A 21,394-nucleotide genomic window follows, 5' to 3' on the forward strand; every position below is an offset into this window, starting at 1 on the left:
TGCAAATGAGTAAGCAATTATATTTGTGTTAACACTTTTTTAAATTTTAGAGTTCGTGTCCACAAACTATCTCCAAACTAAATTTTATAACAGTTGAACATGCTGGGGCATTGTTGGGACATACAAATCTATGTGTGACATTTTTTAATGAACATGAACTTAGCACCTTTAATTTTGTAATTTCTTTTTTGAACTAATTTTAATTTATGTTTTGAAGCAGAAAAAAGTTTACGCCCTCAAAACACGGTGGTTCGCGCCTGTGCATGTTTTGTAATGCCCACAAGACAAAATGTTATTCGATTTTGTAAAAAAATGTCTAAAACGCTAAAATTTGAAATATGATTTTTTTACAAGATGTTTTTTTTTTAATATCTAAAGTGCTCTGTAATGTTTCTTTATATACTTATAAAAAAAAATTAGCTATTTTTCGTTAATCATCGAAGTCAAAATAAAAGTGACAGATTTAGGGCAGATACGTAGAGGTGAGCATTTGGTCGGTTCGGTCGAAATCGAACCGAATTGAATGTTCGACCTAATAGTCTTGACCGAACCGACCGAATAAGATCTTTTAATTAAAAACTGAATCGAACAAATAAAATAGAAGAAAAATTTCGAAACCGAACCGACCGAGTAGATCGGTTAACTCGGTCAGTTTGGTTAATAAAAAAAATTCAAAATTTCAATTAACTCGGTCGGTTCGATTAATTTAAATAATCTAAAATACAAATCAAACAGATAATCGGTTCGATCGACCGGTCCTTTAAAACACTATTTCGAACATAGACATTGTAAAATAATATTTTAATTTTTCATACGATATGTTCGGACATAAATATTGTAAAATAAAATTTGGCAAATATAAACTTATATTTATCTGCATAGAAATTATCCAATTCAAATCGTATGTTAGTCATGTGAAATATTTATCATAAATGTTTATTCGCTTATTATAAACATTGACATTGTAAATATTTATAGTATCTATTAACTTTTTTTTGCCAAATTTACTCAAATCTTTAATATGTGCTCATTCGAATTTTATGCCAAAGAAAATGCTCTAACCCATTTATTCAACTCACCATTTACATGGTGTCCAATCTCAATCTTTAATATGCGCTCATTTTGAATTTTACTGAAATAAATGCTTTATAACCCACCTTAATTACATGGTAAAGTTTCAATATTCAAGTTAAATTTTCATCCGAAAACATATGTATCTCAAAAAAAACAAAATTTAATATATCAACTCTTCAATTCCCACATCAAAAAAGTGATATATTTAAGCTTTAGATTTAAATTTGGATGGACCAATTTTCAAAAAATATATTAAAACAGAGGAATTATAAAACAAACACAGAAATTATAAAATTTTCCAACAATATCAAACGAAGAAATTACGAGTCTGAACACTAATTTATTATTATCATTATTACAGCAGAGACATCACAGGCCATCCCAGAAAGGAAACCCTTAAGCCTCGGACTACAGAAACACACAAACAAAAACAAAACAGAACTACACCACATACATTTCGGCAATTAAGCCATGCATGCACAGCTAAACACACCTACTATACAAACTAAAACACACTGCCTAAACTTGAAAAAAGTTCATTATTTTAATTTTCACAATGGCGCAGTAGATTTAGGTCTTGGTCCTGAACTTGGACTCGTCGATGGCGACACCCTCCCGCTCGGCTCGCTCTCCGCCGGACTCGTCTCCGGTGCTCAAGCCACCTTTGCGGCCCATTTCCTGATATCCTTCTGTTCCTAGCTGCTCCTTCCTAGTCTGCCCTCCTCGGCTCCTCCCTATCAAAATTATTGTGATAAATTCCATGCTCATAAAATTGTTAAAATATCATAGAAGTAATTTTGAGACACATTAATCCATTAATTTTATGAAGATTATATTCACACTACCAATTTAATTTAATTTTTAAATTTAATAAATTTAATTTTTTTTTTCACAATTGAACACTTGATTTTAAAATGAGTTAAAAGATTGATACGAATTTAAAATATATAAATAGAAAACCTACAAATTAAATTGTCAATAATTTTTTAAAAATAAAATTATCATTCTAATAAAAATATGCATTATAAAAAATAATAAATCTGAATTTAATTTAATTTGATAATTTAAAAGTTCAGTTTTCTTAATTAAAGTTCAGTTTTCTTAAACTTTTATATTTTAACAAAAAAATGAACAAAAGCACTTGACAAAAACTAAAAAATCAATATAAATCATTAATATTTAAAACTTTTATCTCAATAAAAAGTGATTCTATTTTAATTAATTCAACTCAGCTTGACCCAAATTAATTAGTAAACTAATTTTACATCACATATATCAGTATATTTTCTTTATACATATATATGGTGAAACCTAAACCCTAAATTTAAAGTATACCTTCAGCAAGGTGTTCTTGAGCTTCAAGGCTCTTACCACCGGTGCCACCAGGAACCACTGTCTCACCTTGCTGAGCCCTAGCATTCAGATCCTCCCTCGACTGTTGCTGATTTGCAGCCATTTTTCCTCTTCTATTTTCACTTTCTGATAGTCAAAACTTTACACGTAAGCAGACTTTTTATGTAAGTATTGCTGTTTTCAGTACGGTGGTGCAGAAACAGCCGCCGTGATTGGCTTTTATAGAGGAAAATAATAGAGGAGATATAGACACGTGGCTGATGATGCGGCAAAACGGGAAGATTTTGGGCTTACACGTAAGCAGCTTGGCCGACAAGGGAATGACACGAGTCTCTTTTTGGTGACATCGGAATTATAAACCCTAGTTAAATGACACGTTTATGCTTTTTCACCGCTTTGCAAGCTGAACTTTTTAAATGAAGAAGTTAAATCTAAAATAATTCAAATAAATATAATTCTCTTGACTTATCTAACAAAAATTTCCTTAAGTTCATCAAAGTTTGGTTTTGGATTTGCGAAAAGCAATGGGTTTCGATCTTAGATCGAAAATTTGTCGTTCTTTCATGCTGATATCTATGTTTTTTTTTTGTTTTTTCATTTATTTAATAAATTGAATATCATTTGAAAATTTATTTATGTTTTAATGCATTTTACAGTATAATATGATATTATATGTATCTGTGTGTGCATATCTATGTTTAGTTGTTTATAATACTTTTATTAAAATTACATTATAATTAAAAAGATGAAAACTAGAACATAAATTAAAAATAGAAAAAATAAATATTTTAAGTGATTATGCAAAAACAAAATTTGTATGAGATTACATACATATATTCTTATTATTTTGAAGTGTAAATGAGATTAAAAAAAACTAGTAAGTAGATTAACGTTAAGTATGGAGATGATGATTGATCAATAAAATTTAAAAATAAAATTGTAGTGATTATATTATAATCCATATATGCATGATTTATTGAATAATATATATTATTAAATAATTTTTAGAAATATTAATATCATTTTAATAATATTATAATGTGATAAAATATAGATAATATAATAGATCGATTCTATATGATATAAAAAAAATTCAATCTAGAAAGAAGTAGAAATTTATAGAAACTTGAAATTGGATGGATTAGAGGAAGCCATGGAAGACAGTATTTTTTGACCAATTTATATAATTACTAAACGTAAGCCTTATTTCTATATAGATAATGTGATTTTTCTAGTCTTACGTTGAGATTATTTATTTATTTTTGAAGTGTTATATATGGTCTTGTATTACGACTTGGCTTGCCATGCATGCACGTCGTATTTGATTTTATAGATGACTAAATGACACTTAAGAATTTGGAGCAAGTGTTAGAGTGGAGTAGATCTTTTATTATTTGGCAACTAATTAAGATGAAACTTATTTATAACCTAATCAATGAAGAATGTTCTATATAGGGAACTATTCAATAAAAGTTGACATAGCCGGCAATTAATCTAGAAGGTTTCCTTATTTACATTTTTGAACACTTGTAGTGTCTAATACAGATGAACGGGTTGATGGGTCGTATTCGTATCGTCGTATTAATTTAGTATGTTGATATAATTAGAGTCGATATGGATATAATTATTTAGTAATCGTATCAACACCAAACAATAAATAACTCAAACCAACTGTACATATCAATATGTATAATCCGTTTAATATGGTAAATCAATTATGATTCACAAACAATTAGATTCGTTTAATTTGTTTATTATAGATAGATTGAATATGAATAATTAGACATAATATATGTATTTCATTTATTTAAATAAACCAAATACTAATGACACTAACACAATATATTTAGTACATTTTATCGATAAAGTGTATGATCGTATTGATATGAGCAATATTTTTCATCGTGTAATGATACATAAAAGCGCAAGTGTACGATGTCGATAAATCAAGTAATATAATGATAAGTAAAAGTCGAACCTACGGGAAATTGAATTTAGTACCAAAATAGTTAATTAAGAATTATTTGAACTAACAAAGATAAGGTTTGTGTGATTTTAATTAAAACTAATAAAAACATAAAATAATAATCTAAAAAATAAACAATAACGACAAATAACTCAGAATATTGCTTTCGTATGGATTATCGATGCCTTACAAATCTAAATCATATCAATCAATTTTAATTATTACATGCAATGGAGGATAGATTGAAGATACTGGCTCAGTATTCCTATATTATTGCTAGCCTATTGATTATAACTCGTCACGCTGATTCACCCTTACTGTCACGGCTTACAGAACGATAGACACTACTAGAAAACAGCTTATTAGCGACGGAAATTAGCGACGGACTAAATTTCCGTCGCTAATAAGTAAAATTGGCGACGGACACAGCGACAGACGCATAATCCGTCGCCAATACGGTAAATATTGTGGCGGGTAAGCTCCTGCCACCTTAGCGACGGCGGTATCCGTCGCTATTCCGTCACTAATGTGGCGGGAACATGGCGGGAGTTTATGGCGCCTCAATTTGGTCCAAATTTGGCGACGGACTTACAAATCCGTCGCTAAATTTGGACCAAATGGAAACGCACCGTTTCAATTAAAAGGTTGGCGACGGTTTAATACATCCGTCGCTAAAGTTTGGCGACGGATGTATACATCCGTCGCTAACCGTATAAGTGAAACGGTGCGTTTCAACTGGGTTTAAGATTAGCGACGGAATTTATCCGTCGCTAATTTTAAACCTAATTAAAACGCTGCTTTCTTCTCTTCTCCTCCATTTTCTGGTTTTCTTTTTTTCCCTCTCTGCCGTTCTCCTCCTCCTTCACCAGACGCTGCCGCCATCGCCTCTCTCCTCCTCCTTCACCACACGCTGCCGCCATCGCCTCTCTCCTCCTCCTTCCTATTTTCTGCCATCTCCTTCACCACACTCTGCCGCCATCCCCTCCTACACCACCACGCTGCCGCCATCGTCCTTCACCACCGCGCTGCCGCCATCTCCTGAGGTAGGTATTTTTTTTTTCAATTTGTTTTTATTACATTATATAGATGTTAATTAATTAAATGCAAAACAGTCCGGATCCCGCTGCCCACTGCCGCCGCTGTCCGTGCTGCCGCCGCTGCCCCGCTCGCTGCCATATTTGGTTAGTTTTGGTTTATTAATTAGATTAAATTAAGTTGTTTAAATTAATTGTTATTTAATCAAATGTTAGGTTAAATTAAGTTAAATTAGATTAAAATTGTTAATTTTTTTTGACTATATGTTTAATTGCTTAATTAATTAGTCGAATAAATTTGCTTAATTAATTAGTTGAATAAATTTGCTTATTAATTATTTGTGTGATTATTGATTAGGTAGTTTAATTGGATAATTTAGATTAATTAATTATTGTAATTATTTTAATATGTTGGTAGTTTAAATATTATTTTGCTGGTTAATAATAATTATTTATGTTTTTGTAATTGGTTTAGATGAATTTGTTGTTAAAATGTGTAATTTAATTTTTTATTTTATTAGGTTTAATAATTGTTTAATTAGGTCACTTTTGGATTTTAGGGTAATTTGATTCTTTTAGGTTATTTTGTTATTTAATAAAATGTTTAGGCCTATGAGTTGTTTAATTGGATTGTATTTTAGTTTGTGAATTGTAATTTTCTTGCAGGACTTCCCTGAAAAATTGGTGATGTTCATTTTTTTGGGGAAGTGCTGCCCAATTTTTTCTAGAAATTTAATATACTTTTAGCGTGATATATAGGTTTGGTAGCCGTCAGTTGGTTGCAGCGGTCCGACATTCCTTATATTTTTTTTATCTGTTGCGGTTCTGCTCTACAACAAGTAAGTAATGTTATTATTATTATTATTTATTTATAATCAGTTAATTTATAAGCTGTTTCACCCTAAAATGACCTCGATTTTATTCCCACCGAATAAAATTGAAACCCAGCCGTAGAGTTCCCGTCCCGTGTGTTCAAGCGATTGAACGACACGGGATTGTACAGTTTGTACAGTTCGCAAAACTGGTCCTCCCGTAACTCGACCACAAAAATTATATATGTCTAGTAGCGGTAGAAAAATATTCGGTTGTTTTCCAGCGTTTGTTCTCCGAGTGGATGTATAGTATATGTTCTGTAACGCTTATTCCTCGCGGAATATATAATTAGCGTTACACCACATATACTAAATATCGCACTGAAGGAAAACGACGCCGGAAGGCTGCCGAATATTTTCTCCGTTGCTAGGCATATATTGTGGCCGAGTTAAGGGGCGCCAGTTTTGCGAATGGGATAGGTCCATACCTTTAAAGCAGTGAATTACATTGACTTTGCTATTTCCGAGCGAAAACCCCTCCTAATTATCTGTGATACAGAAATGGATACAGACCGAAGTTGGATGTATAGACGGCTCCAGGGCGGGTTGCTATATGGATACACACTGCAAACCAACAATCAACAGGAATAACAGGAATAAACGGAAAAATCGGCTGCAAACCGTAAAATTCTGCCAAAATCAGTAAAATTGGCGACGGATGCATAACGATTAGCGACGGATTATCCGTCGCTAATATGTGCCATTTCTGTCTCAGAAATGACACAATTAGCGACGGATGACAATCCATCGCTAATATATTATAGTTAGCGACAGATAATCCGTCGCCGAATGTGGCATTTCTGAGACAGAAATGGCACAACTTAGCGACGGATAATCCGTCGCTAATTGTTATGCATCCGTCGCTATTTTGTCTCAAAATCAATCTCAACCGGTTGACAAATAGCGACGACTGTGGAAAAAGTAGCGACGGATTGTCCGTCGCAAATTTTGCCACGGAATTGGAAAATGGTCGCAAAACTTTTTTGCGACCATTTCTGTTGCGACGGACTCTGTCCGTCGCAGTTCCGTCGCTAACCTTTGTTAGCGACGGAATATGGGCCATTAGCGACGGATATTTCCGTCGCTAATTGGCTGTTTTCCAGTAGTGAGAAGATAAACGACAATTTATAAACAACGCATTATCGATTAGTTATCCACACAGAACATTTAACGCAAATATGGTGGTTGGGCTCATGTTTTGTAATTATACCTTAGTTACCCTTTTCCAATTAGCTAGATTGCTTAAATCTCCTTCTCACAATTTATTCTAAGTTCATGCGATTGTTAACTACTCAATCACAAGCATTACTCTCAATAACTAAGAATTGCATTAACAAAGAAAGATATAGAAATTAGTTTTCAGAATTTAAATCTAACATCCATAATACTCATAATATTTCAAATTAAGAAATCTAGCTAGATATAATTGAATTAACTAAACAATTAATAATAATGAACATAATAAAAACAATAGATTGAAAATAAAAATACTTGAATAAAAACCTGGAATCATTCGGAATACAAGTCTTCGAATCAAAACTTTGAAGATTTAAGTCTTGAAATAAAACTAAGGACTAAAACGAAATTAACCTAAGACAAATGTTTGTAGAAAAGAAAATAATGAAAAATACTAGATGGAATACATGATCTTGAGATGTCTTTATATAGTGGAGGAGTCCTTGATGTGTTGCAAGAGTTGTAGTTAAAATCGGATTAAAATCCGCGTAAAAAAAGGATTTTCACGTTTTAGATCGTAGGTAAATCCGGGCCAGTTTCTCAATAGTGCCCGGTTTCTGGGAACTCGGCACTTTTAAGGAATTGGCCACAAAGGATTCGCAGAAAGTAATCAATAGTGCCTGGTTCCTAGGAATTAGACACTTTTGAGGAACTCGGCACTTTTTCAAGCTTTTTTTTAATTTGTTCCAAATTGCTTCGCTTCACTCCATACGTATAAACCCAGTGGCGGATCCAGGATTTGTTTCCAGCTCGGGCTAAACTATATATATATTATTTGTATAAAATTTCTATTGAAAAAATCTAATATTACGATAACTTTCGATAATAATTTTGATTACTACGATACAATTGCATTTAGCTAATATTATTATCGTTCAAAAGTTCATCTTTTATTTTATGACGCAAATTGGTCTTACTAGTAAAATATTATTTCAATTGACGTAAAAAAAATGTTCTTCCATAGTTAAATTAATTTAAATAATTTATATAATATAAATATATAAACAAAATTAATATGTATTAATAACAAAAAACATATTCAAAATCGAAGGTGGTTTGATATTTAAAAGATAAAAATTAAAAATATATAGCTTAAGGAATTTGACAAGTTAGGTCAAATAATTGAAATAGAAATTATATTAGAAACATGTATATTCTTAAATTGAAATTTTTAATAAAGAAAAACTGAGACAATATTAAAACAAATGAAAAATGGATGCTATGGTAAATTGATAATGGTGGACAAATTTAGTAGAAGTTACATATTCAAGAAACGGTCCCGTTTTTCATTTGTTAGAATTAGGCTAATTGTTTGGGCTTTAAAAGGGCCCAATGACAATTCAACTTTTATAATTAAACCTAATGAAACACCTTTCTTCTTCGTTGATATTTCACACTGTACGTGCAGCAGCCGGGGCTATAATGTTTAAAACATAACTACCGCCGTTTCAACTCCACCGCACCTCTACCGGTCCTCCTTTCATTTTCCGATGGCAGCCCGGGCTCAAGCCTACTCGAGCCTTAACGTGGATCCGCCCCTGCATAAACCTATAAAATAGACACCTTTTCAAATATAATATCTTCAAACTATGCAATAATATTATATCAAATATTTGGAAAAATCCTATATAAAATATGCGTATCATATAAAGGAGCCGGATGAGATGAAAGAAAGTACTACATTTCTTTTTTCTCAAGCTCAGTATTTTAAATTGAGTTAAAATATGTGCGACTTGATACATCTTTTGCCGTATCACAAACATACATATATAATATATATACTAATTTATTATGTACTTATTTAATGTCAAATTTATTTTATTATTTTTTGTATTAAGGGGATTGCTGTTATGACCAATTTCAACACGTTACTATCACTGATCCTGCGTGGGACGACCGTGTTTTATCTCACAAATTTCAGTCAAGTGCACAATGTTCTTAAGTTATTGAAGTTCACCAAATTCTATTTATCACGCAAAATTCAACTCTATTTTTTTTTCACAATTCATTAAAAGAATACTAATAAAAAATAAAAATCAATGGATGTATGTAGCCAATCTGGGTCCCCAAGCTCCATCATTATAATAGTGCAGGGATTCATTTGTTTAGAAAAGAAATTCATAAAAGTCATTAGGTTAAAATACGAGTATATCCTAATTTTTCTAAATTTATTGTAATAATATTTAAATTTTTATTTCTAATAAATTGATTCGGTTTTAATCTTTTTTAAAATATATTAAACGTGTTTTTCTATTCATTTTTCACTTATCAAATTTTTAACAAGATACATTTTTAGAAGGAAAATCCTAATTAAAAATAATTAAAAACTAGATATTGAAATAAATAATAGATTAAGAAAATTTCCAAGATTAATGACATAATTGGAAAGAAGACAGCGCTTATGGAAGATTTGAACTCAAATCCTAACAGTTTTTCGCTATATATGTATACACGTGCGTAATGCATTAGTTACACTGAAACCAATTATAACAAGTTGTAACTTGTTTAAATATCATATACTTTAATTTAAAAGAATACTAAATTTATCGCAATCACATGTACATTCAATCTAATTTAAGAAGATACTAAATTAATTAAATATCACATGTTATATTCAATCTATAATTTTAATAGGATACTAATCCACAGCCTATCAAGTGATGCATGTCAATATGTCATGTATTATTGGTTATAGAATTAATCTACAATTTAAGCACATGCCACCGAACTGAAAACCTTTATTTAGCTACGATCTTAGTTGTTAAAACATGACTAAATCTTCATACTAATGACCTTAAAAACAATTAATAGTAAATAAATTTTTCTAAAAGAAGAGTGAAGAATAAGACAAATTCTTAATTTGGAAAAATAAAATTTAAAACTTACAGACTCAGTCTCCAACTAAGGGCCAGAGATTTTAACGTGTTTGACCATTGAATGATTTGGTCCATATAATTCGACCTGTGAACAGTAATTAACTCTCACTAAACTAGAGTGTGCATCTCACTCGCCTATCTATAATTGTACTTAATCTAACCTCTATTTAATTAATCATCCATAATTAGTAATTAACAATCTCTAATATGCAATAGAACTACAAGGAACCGACTCCATTTCATGCATATAAATTAGTACTAACGTTCTTGATATAAAATATTTATCACTCCATTGAGTAATAAAATCTTATATCCTCTCTATATTTTCACTTATATTATTTAATTAATTATCTATTAATTAAAATACTATATTAAATTAATTTATTAATTTTATATATTTTTTGATTAAAATACTAAATAGTTCAAAATAACAAACTAAAACTAAATAATTTTTATTAAAATTAAATTAAATCCTCTATTTAAAAAAGATACATAAACAAACTAAATATTTTTTTTACTTTGAAAATTAATTTATCCCAATCAATCAAATTCAAAATCAATATAATAAAAATCATTTAATATTATCATATTTTTAATTATTTTATAAATTAATTTCTCCACAAACCAATAATTTTCCATAATCTATAATATTTAAATAACAAATCACATTATTTTAAAGAATTCTAAATTTATTGTATCCTTCTATGATTGGTCAAGCTCATTAACTCTCACACACTCTATCATAAAGCGCGTAAGTAATATTTTATAAATTATTTCTTAACATTTCTAGATTATCACATAACTAGCCAGCACAGCCAACGTTCAATTCCAAGTCAATCACTAGTCTACACACACCTCCTCGCTTGCACGACGTCGTTTCAAAGTTTCCATCACCAATATAAATACAAAACCCCAAATTCAAACCCAAAACAATCGAAACAGAAAAAAAAAAGAACAAAAAGAATTAAAAATTATTTTAAAACTAAACCGAGTCCGAGTCCGAGATGTCTGGTGCGGTAGCGATTCACGTTCCTGACTCGCCGATCTTCTCTTCACCGCGGCTTAAAACTTCCTTATTCTGCAAGCCGTGTTCCTCGCCGTCGCCGTCGCGAACGGTTCTATCATTAACGTCGTCGTCGTCGACAACCACATCACCGAGGGCTGTTGTTACGTCATCTCCCCGAGGTAACTCGCCGAAGTCTCCGTTAGCTGTTATTGAGAAGGTGAATACCGGTCCGGCGTTTTTGAAAAGGAAGAGACCTGTGAGAATTGATATTCCGGTGTTGGCAGGTGTTTGGGGCGGCGGTTTAGAGACGCCGAAGCCGAAGTTACCGGAGGTTATGGCGGTTGACGATGAATTTTACTCGGTTTATTGTAAAAAAGGAAAACGAGGTCATATGGAAGATCGATTCTCTGCTACTGTTAATAATTCTCATGTAAGTTGAATTAATTTCAATTAATTATTAGTTAATCAATTTATTAATTATAATCAATGATTAATTTTTAATCAGGGTTAATTTTTTGTTTAATTAGGGTTTTTTTGGAGTTTATGACGGACACGGAGGAGAAAGTGCAGCTGAATTTGCAGCTAATAATTTGGAAAAGAATGTAATGACTGAGATGTTAAATAGATGTGACCGTGACCGCGACGGTATCAAAAATGCTGTTAGGGATGGTTATTTGTCTACGGATAAAGGCTTTTTAGAGCAAAATGGCGTTAATGGTGGCGCTTGTTGTGTGACCGCGATGATTGTTGAAGGCGATCTTGTGGTTTCGAATGTTGGTGATTGTAGAGCTGTTTTGTGTAGAGGTGGTGTTGCTGAGGCTCTTACTTCTGATCATCAACCTTCTAGGGTGGACGAACGTGATAGAGTTCAAGCGTTGGTAAGGAATCGTAGTCCTTTTCATTAATTTCGTATGAATGGTTATATGTGTGCGGATCAAAATATGTTCTTAAATTACGAGGTTTTTTATAAGAATTCAGACATTGGAAGGGACTATGGATGTATACTCAATTTTCCAATTGAGCAAAAGCACAAAACGGAACTTTAAATTGATAACTTAATGAAGAAATTAAGAAAAGAAAATTTTATCGGTTATTATGTTATTATGTTGTTACTCGATTATTTGAAGAAGCTGATCGTAATTTTGTCTACTGTAGGGTGGTTATGTGGATTGGTGTCGTGGTGTGTGGAGAATACAAGGATCTCTTGCAATAACTAGAGGGATTGGAGATAGGCATTTAAAACAGTTTGTGATTGCGGAGCCAGAAACTAAAGTATTGAGGATTGGTACGGATTGTGAGTTCTTGATCTTAGCGTCTGATGGCCTTTGGGATAAGGTAAATTTTCAAATTCTTATAGCAGAGTTAGTTTTTGCTTGTTTAATGAAGCTTGAATTCTGAACTGATTTTGTTTTCTTTGTTGATCCTACAGGTTGGTAACCAGGAGGCAGTTGATCTTGTTCGTGCATCATTTGTCGGATTTGACAAGCCAGAACCATTCGATGCTTGTAAAAAGCTGGTTGACTTAGCAATTAAAAGGTGCTCAATGGATGATATAAGTGTTATGATTATTCAATTAGGTCGTTTTATATCATAATCTACCTTTTAGCATAGAAGAATATATGGATGGAGATGATGCATGGTATTTGTTTTCATGCAAACCGATTGAAGCACGTCTGAAGTCCTACACTGACATTTAATTTAGCTATCGGCAGTAGAGAGAATGGCTGCGGTCAAACGACAAATTTATAGGACCGATGCGTTTTTGCTCTTTAATTGTATATAAAGTTAAAGTAGAGCCTTATTAGAGCTTTGTATTATTTTTTTCAGAATATAAAGTACATTCTTCTGGCCAATTTTTTTCATGCATTTTCCTCGCAATGTCTGCTGTTACATTTATGCCGAGCAATATCTGGTTTTGTAGCTGCATTGCATAATATCTGCATTTGCTGGTCTAATTGTACGTGATCTGCAGCGCGTCAGCTTTGCATATGTCTGCAGCCCTATTTTAGGTAGGAAGGCGAATTCGAAGTCGTCTTTTTTACCTGATCGGTATATTGCTAATTGATATCGGATATTTGTTAAAATCATGGATCTTATATGTTTATGTTTCAATTATTTATTAATTGGGGGCTGATTGATTTGAATTGTGCTTGATGCTTGAAATGGAAATTAAGTTTAGATATAGATGGTCGTTTTTCTTCTCTGTGTTAATTGCAAAATAAACTATAAAGTCTAGCGTGTTTGCAATTACAATACAAATTCCGAACTTTCAATTTAATATTTTAAGGGTTATCCCCTTAAAAAACCCCCACCTTTTAGCCCCAATTCGTTTGCACCCTCACGTTGTAAAACCACCAAATATACCCAAATTACGACCTTTCACTTTCAATTGCACCCTCAAACATCAAATTGACCTTTTTTCACTTGAAAAATGTTCAAAAAAATAGTTTTATTCTCGTTTTAAATATAACATTAAGGCCTATTTAGAATATATGTTAAAGTTTAAAGTATTAATTTGAACATTTTTCAAGTGAAAAGAGGTCAATTTGATGGCTGAGGGTGCAATTGAAAGTAAAAGGTCGTAATTTGGATATATTTGGTGGTTTTACAACGTGAGGGTGCAAACGAATTGGGGCTAAAAGGTGGGGGGTTTTTAAGGAGATAAGCCATATTTTAATAATGTCAGATGCGAACTATCAACTCTTTTTCAATTCAGAATACCAAATAATTGATGTTTTAACTTTTAACGTGTTCTGAATTCTAACAGGTGGATAATAATTTTAGAATGAACTTTGAACAACATGACACACCTTCGCTACATTCTACTCGTTTTAGTTGACTCTTTTTGAATGTGAACTTGTGGAGATTTTTTTTAAGTGATGGTGATTTTTTATTTTAAGAGAGTGATGGTAATTTAAGTGGAGGGGTATTAGTGTTTGTTTTCTTTTGAAGTTGAACTAGATCATAGTCTCATTTGGCTGCTCTTCTTATCTTACACATTTTGTATTGAAAAAACGAGTCTATTTCAATTATGGGTATTTGTTCCTAGATTTTCTAGTTCTAGAATGTTAAAAGATGAAAAAAAAGGCCTAATTACTTAAAACCCACTCACCTTGTAACTTTTTTTCATTTATACTATGACTTAGGAAAAATTTCAATTGTACCCTATTTTCGATTTTTATATTTCGTTTGTACCCCAAGAGTAAATTTTTTGATAATTTAATTAATTTAAAAATGAAAATATTAAAAACAAGATATATAAATGATTAACACAAACGTTTTATTAGAATATAGGTTAAAAATGAAGGACTAATTTAAACTCTTTTTTAAAAGAAAATATGTCAATTCAACTCATTATGGTAGAGATGAAACATAAAAATCAAAAATAGGGTACAATTGAAAATTTTTCTAAGTCATGGTATAAATGGAAAAAAGTTACAAGATGGGTGGTTTTTAAGTAATTAAGCCAAAATAAATAAATAAATATAAAGATTACACTAATTGCCCCAGTTTATCATTCTAATTTTTTTTAGTAATTAAATTGTTTGTGACGATGATCATGTGCCGTTAAGTCAATTTTAATAACGTGCCAACTGAAGCTCTCTATGAATATTTAAATTAGAAAAAATTATGCCTCATATGTTTTTCTTTACATTGTAAAAATATGCTCTAATTTTTTACTGTTGTAAAAATATATATTCTTTCAACTTTTTTTTCCTGCAATTTAGAGTATTTTTGTAAACAAGAAAGAATAGAACGTATTTTTATAATCATTTAGCTAAAAACATGTATTTATATGAAAAGCTCTTTAAATGATCACATGGTGTCGTGTAGTAAAAATTAATTATTAATATATTAGGCGTTCATCTATATATTATATTTTTTTCATATCTGATTTTTCTAATTATTATATGGTTAAAATCCGCAAAACTGAAAACGAAACCATTTTAAACGGTTAATCGATATAATGATTAATCAATTGAAATTTTAGATTTAAATTTTTAATTTCAAAAACTATATTACTATGAACCGGTTTATAAATTATCTTCATAGACCGGTTAACCGATGTATGTCCGCCCCTATCTTTTAACACAGTGTTGAAATGTGCCACTCCTTAATTTAAACATTTGGATTCTGGATTCCTTAGACACATCAACCCCCTTAAATTTACATTCACAAAATGTTTGCTAAAAACACTTAACTCCCTTAAATTTACAAAACCAAACGTCTACTAGAAAACCTTTGATCATTGATCTGAACCAAAAAATAATCAAACGCAAAGGTTACGGCATTCAATCTATTTCAATGAACTCGGCAACTCTAATCGGAGAATCTCCAACTCGGCAACTCAGGTCAGATTTTATTTTGAATCTTTCAAATTTATGTTGTTCTGCTGTACCGCTATTTCTGAATTACTATAATCCGGCTCGTATGCTCATAAGGTGCTTGATTTAATGTGTTTAAGAGCTTCGATCACTAACTAATCTTTTAATCAGTGTAAAACATTAGATTTCTGGAAATTTTTATCACTTAAATTAAAATCACTAACAAAACAATTTTAGGCATTAATTTTTCTGGAAATCTAGGAGTGGAACAATATAAGACAAGGATAGGATGAATTAATGTATAAATGTTTATTTTTTAGAATTACTTAAAGAAGTTCTCATGCTTATAATTTCAATTTGTTCCTGTTAGATTATATTAGTCAACAATCTTCTCCAAGATTATTTTGATTTGTTTATATCCTTGACCCATAATTAGAGGCAGGGGTGTGCATTCGGTTTTTCGGTTCGAAAGTGAAATGATCAAAACCGATCGGTTTTTTAAGAATTTGAAACCCGGTTGGAGTTTTGACAAAAAAAATTGGTTCGGTTTTACTGAAATAAGAAAATAATACAATTTTTTTAGAATTTTACTCATAAAAAATCACAAAAATATAAAAATTAAATTTAAAAATTAAATTTAAGTCAAATTGTATTGTTTTATACACTACAACACTTAAATATTAAAGAAAATAGTATTATATATAATAAAAAAAATTCAAAAAAAATTAATAAATTCAAATATATCAGTTTTTTGGTTTTCTAAAACTCAAAACCGAACCGAACCGAAATACATGAAAAAATCATATTTTTAAAACCGAACCGAACCGACTATTTTCGGTTCAGTTTCGATTTTGCACACCCCTAATTAGAGGTGCTCATTATTTGCTTCTATTTCTAGCTCTTTAGTTTTTGTATATATACAGACCTGTACCAAGGCTTGTAAAAGTGAAGTTAATACTATCTCATATTCTTCTTTTCATATTATTCTCTATCCTTCTAGAGTTTCCTTTTTCCATGTAAAAGTGTAAAGTTTTATTTGAAGTGTGAATCATCTTTTAGAGATACCATTTATATGGATCCATTAACATAAGGACTGTATTTTTATGTATAAGATACTAATAGCTGTAAGTCTTTTTGTGAATTTGTTGATGCAGATACATGGCAGTGTCTGTTTTGAGATTTGTGCCAATCGACCTTTTTATTATTCGCTCATAGAACTTGCTGCAAGTCTGCAACTAGCATGTGTTCTTGTTACCGCATACTCGCGCCAATACACTTTGTTTGGCTTCCTTTTTATTGGTAATGAAAGCATCTGTAGGCATTCTCATGTATTAACTTAGTTGTCCGAGTTGTGTTTCAATGTTGAAGAGGAATAGATTCTCCTAGGATATGCTTTTCTTTCTAATAACCAACTCCAAATGAAAGCTCGTATGATTTTTTTTGTAGATGACTATCAGATGATTTGAAGGTCGAAGCTTCCTTCATGACCTACCACCAGTTTTTGGTCATGTGTATGCCCACACAGGTCAGATGATTCACTAAGTGGGTCATTCTTTGGTAAGACTCATCTTTGCATTTTATACAGAAATTATTCATAATCTTCAGCTTAAAGATGAATTTGTATCATAACAGGGAACTTTAATAGCATTAGCATCCTTCTCCGAAGGATTAGTAATGGACAAGGTGAAATTTGCTGCCTTGTTGAGTCCAATTGCTTAATTGAGCCACATGATCACTTGCACTTGGTGTTCTTGCTGCTCAAGCCCATGTTGGTGAGGTATTTTTCTTTTCCTAAATTTCACCGTATTTTACTTCTTCCAAATACTTATATATTATGGTCTGAAAAATAGTTTTTTTTTGCTTTCTACAGATTACTACAGTTTTCGGTCTTGCCGAGTTCAATCCCAAAGGGTAATAAGATTTGAATTTCATATACATTAACGTTAGAGAGAATCAAATTGTAATGGTGGATTGAATTTGTTTTTTAGTGTAGATAGGCTGCAAGGCAATTTAAGTTCAAACGGAAAATGCTTTCCTGACTTCATATTAAGGTTTGAATCGTGCAATACTTACATTTTATCATCACAGCCATGGCTTGCAGCAAGATCAAATATGATAGACATAGTTGACTGCAACTTGGCAGCGACTCTTTCAGTAGTTGAGCTCCTTGTAGCATACTTCTTCTCCTTCTTCATATTGGACTCGGTTTCTCTTCCATGTTTTTTTTTCTCCTTATTGTCAATTGCAATCTTACCTCTTCTTTTCGCTCCGTCACCTGCTACTTTGGGCCTATATCTAAGTTTCTTAGTTGTCGTCCTATTTAACAGCCTTTTATTCACATCTGAATCATTTCTTGGTCTTCTGCTCACAACTTGCTTCACTAATGGAGTTGTTGGCTCTAAACCATCATTAGAATGGATCTTCTCATTTTCCTTAAGAGAAACAAATTTGCCTTGCGAATCTTTTTGTCCATCAACTGAATTCAAAATGAAAAATATAGAATATAGGCAAGCAAAAGTAAAAACTATGTAGGCAATAAGATCTATTCCAAATCAACACAAGACAGATGAGGAGCTCTCAACATATAGTCGTTCTACTTTCCATGAACACTCATTTGCTGCTAAAACTAAGCGATGGCTGGAGAGACGATCTTCCAGAATAAATGCACTTCTTATTCTTGTTCTTGACGGAACTTGTATGGTGATTGGGGATGGAATTCTCACTTCGGCTATATCTGGTATGATCAAGCTTTACTCATTAAGCCAATTTTTACTACTCTGATATTATGTGCAGACGTGAATTTTTAGCCAACTATGAATTGAATTGCAAAGAAGTGTCATTCAAGCAAATCAAAAGATGCAGTCTTAATTTTTCATCTGCCAAATTTTAATTTATCTAGTACATCCTTGTTAGAAGTTAGGGTCTTTCTTATTAGATATTATAAATTACATTACATACTAATATGTTACTGTCATCTCAGTGCCTTGCAATAGGAGAATATGTAACAATAATGGCTCGACTCAGCCAAAATATGCTAACCCAAGTTAATTTAGTAATTGAAATCTAAATTTTATACGGGATGTTCCACGCTATCCAAGTAATCTAGCTGAATTGTATGCACTGGGCGACCATGCTCTTAATCTTTTTCATTTCGTTCCTTTTCTTTATCATTTTTTTCTTTCCATCTTTAAAATGACCTATTCTTATTGTAAATGGAAGAAACTTTTTAAAATACGGAATGCACTAGAAATAAGCACATGCATACATGTTCATGCAAGGAGAATTACTTTATGATGGTCTTTCTGCCTACTTGAAAAGTGGTTAATCTCTTTGACAATATTTGCTGGTGAAGAATGACTGGACTCGCTTTCTTTTAACCTTGACGCACACACTGATAACAGAATTATTTCATCTCTTATTTTGAATCCATGCATACGTCATAGAATCACCAATAAGAAATGTCTTCTAAAATTGCTGAATGCGCTTCCATGTATTTAGATAAATCGCGATTTATTTATGAATATTTTTGTGCTTTTTCCTATTTTAATTCATAATTTTAGCTGTTACTTTTTGTCATGTCTTGACAAAATTGTTAGATTACATAAATTGTAAACAATTTTTATACTACCAATATACAAAGGGTGATTAACTACAAATACTTTAACCTTCATTTTATCTATAGACTGCAGTTTTTTGTGATTTAAATTAATAATTAAAACTTGTGGTTTTATCTAGCAACCAATCGAACTGAATCAGTTAAAATCTATAATTTAAAGCACCAAATTAAAATAACCAGACACCAAACTAGAGAAGTGTTATTTTCATTTTAACATAGATAGTTTGATTCAATTATAATAATTTACTCACACCCTACTTAGCATTACTCTTGCCAGCGTTTTAAAAACCGAACCGGTGGCCGAACCGGTGAGGCCACCGGTTTCCGGTTGAACCGGTTCAATGGCCGGTTCAACCGGTTTGATAAATTTTAAAAAAAATCTGCTTCACCGGTTTTTTACCGGTTCAATCCGGTTCGATCCGGTTCAACATTCGGTTTTTTACCGGTTCAACCGGTCCAACCCGGTCCACCCAAAAGATCTGTTTTTTCGCAGTTTTAGACCGGACCACTTGCCGGTTCGCGATTCAACCGGTCCGACCGCCCGGTCCGGTTTTTAAAACACTGACTCTTTCTTTGCCTCCTCTCCTATACCCAAAAAAGGACAACCAACATATGATTAGTAACTAAGGGTTTTTTCCTAAACAATGACCCTAAAATAACAAAATTTTCCAATAGTGCCTCTTCATGGAATCCGCAACTATGTGATGAATCCGCAATTTCCATTGAAAACCCCTTAATCGGGTTAATCACCCTTAATTAGATGATTAAGGGTTCATGGCCTACTGTCTTTATGCGCAGAAACAAGAAGAGTGAACATTACTGTTCATTTGAATGTTATGACCAAATTTATATATAAATTGGTTAATTGGCCACTCTGGTCTCTAACTCAATTTCGCACTTTAATCCAAATTCTTAATTATCGTCCGCACTAAAACGGATAACGAAATTCGATTTTATGAAATTTTAACCATGAATTTCATAAGTCGTAAATAGAATAAAAACGTAATTTTTATTCTCATGGGACCTATATTTTATTTTTAATAAATTATTTAAGATTTATTAGTGCTAAATTAGACCCACTTGATAAAATAAATTACGTCCAAATTTTATAAAATTTTGACAATACCTTCCTAAAATTATTTCGCGAATATTGATATTAAAAATATTCGCTCGAAACTTATAAATTATTTTATTCTAATTTTCCAATTTTTATTACTCCCGTTCAAATCCGATTATTAAAATTTAAATTCTCAAATTTTAATTTTGAAAATCTATAATCATGATATACTTTTAGAGACATTTATAAATTAAATTTATAATTTAATTAAATTTATATACTCCCAGTTTATTAAATCACTTCCTGTGATTTAATTTAACGATCTAAAATTGTCAAACTTGACTTTTATTAATCGACTAATAAAATAGGTCTTTTACGAATATTTTTCTTAATATTCGAATCTCAAAATATTATTTTTAATATTTTAATTATCCAAATTTGACTCCCATAATTTTAAGTGAATAAAATATGCCACGATGTCCCGAGCGAAAATAATTTATAAGTTCTGAGCGAATATTTTTAATGTCAATATTCGTAAAATAATTTTAGGAAGGTATCATCAAAATTTTATAAAATTTGGACGTAGTTTATTTTATCAAGTGGGTCTAATTTATCCCTAATAAATTTTAAATGATTTATTAAAAATAAAATATAGGTTCTGTGAGAATAAACATTATGTTTTTATTCTATTTACGAGTTATGGAATTCATGGTTAAAATTTCATAAAATTCGAAGTTCGTTGTCCGTTTTAGTGCGGACGATAATTAAGAATTTGGAATAAAGTGCGAAATTGAATTAGGGGCCAAAATGATCAATTAGCCAATTTGTATATAATCATAACATTCAAATGAACAGGCGATGAATCCTTAATCATCTGATTAAGAGGATTCCATGAAGAGGCACTATTGGGGAATTTTGTTATTTTAGGGCCATTGTTTAGGAAAAAACCCAGTAACTAATGTAACATTAATTAACCACT

General features: G+C 31.4%; 3 protein-coding genes across 3 annotated transcripts; 2 read left to right on the plus strand and 1 right to left on the minus strand.

The window, feature by feature from the left end:
* Positions 1-1,534: 1,534 nt before the first annotated feature.
* LOC126662154 (em-like protein GEA6) lies at positions 1,535-2,604 on the minus strand. Its single transcript, XM_050356045.2, has 2 exons — positions 2,410-2,604; positions 1,535-1,808 (listed from the first exon to the last, which is right to left on the minus strand). Exons 1-2 carry the CDS (start codon positions 2,528-2,530, stop codon positions 1,645-1,647), a joined length of 285 nt encoding a protein of 94 aa, XP_050212002.1. The 5' UTR covers positions 2,531-2,604; the 3' UTR covers positions 1,535-1,644.
* Positions 2,605-11,329: 8,725 nt separating this feature from the next.
* On the plus strand, positions 11,330-13,270 carry LOC126662179 (probable protein phosphatase 2C 25). The gene is made up of 4 exons (XM_050356074.2): positions 11,330-11,847; positions 11,945-12,295; positions 12,573-12,752; positions 12,847-13,270. The coding sequence occupies exons 1-4, from the start codon at positions 11,416-11,418 to the stop codon at positions 13,009-13,011; spliced, it is 1,128 nt and encodes a 375-aa protein (XP_050212031.1). The 5' UTR covers positions 11,330-11,415; the 3' UTR covers positions 13,012-13,270.
* Positions 13,271-17,475: 4,205 nt separating this feature from the next.
* On the plus strand, positions 17,476-18,817 carry LOC126659636 (uncharacterized). Its single transcript, XM_056104231.1, has 3 exons — positions 17,476-17,519; positions 17,613-17,653; positions 17,731-18,817. Exon 3 carries the CDS (start codon positions 17,855-17,857, stop codon positions 18,272-18,274), a length of 420 nt encoding a protein of 139 aa, XP_055960206.1. The 5' UTR covers positions 17,476-17,519; positions 17,613-17,653; positions 17,731-17,854; the 3' UTR covers positions 18,275-18,817.
* Positions 18,818-21,394: the final 2,577 nt, after the last annotated feature.

The sequence above is a fragment of the Mercurialis annua genome, linkage group LG8 (assembly GCF_937616625.2).
Source record: "Mercurialis annua linkage group LG8, ddMerAnnu1.2, whole genome shotgun sequence".
In the NCBI taxonomy this organism is placed as follows: Eukaryota; Viridiplantae; Streptophyta; class Magnoliopsida; order Malpighiales; family Euphorbiaceae; genus Mercurialis; species Mercurialis annua.

Coding starts and splice junctions, on each gene's coding strand:
- LOC126662154 (XM_050356045.2), bottom strand. CDS start 2,530: ATGGCTGCAAATCAGCAACAGTCGAGGGAGGATCTGAATGCTAGGGCT. Junction 1,809..2,409: donor TCAAGAACACCTTGCTGAAG/GTATACTTTAAA, acceptor TAATTTTGATAG/GGAGGAGCCGAGGAGGGCAG.
- LOC126662179 (XM_050356074.2), top strand. CDS start 11,416: ATGTCTGGTGCGGTAGCGATTCACGTTCCTGACTCGCCGATCTTCTCT. Junction 11,848..11,944: donor CTACTGTTAATAATTCTCAT/GTAAGTTGAATT, acceptor TTGTTTAATTAG/GGTTTTTTTGGAGTTTATGA. Junction 12,753..12,846: donor CTGATGGCCTTTGGGATAAG/GTAAATTTTCAA, acceptor TTGATCCTACAG/GTTGGTAACCAGGAGGCAGT.
- LOC126659636 (XM_056104231.1), top strand. CDS start 17,855: ATGATAGACATAGTTGACTGCAACTTGGCAGCGACTCTTTCAGTAGTT.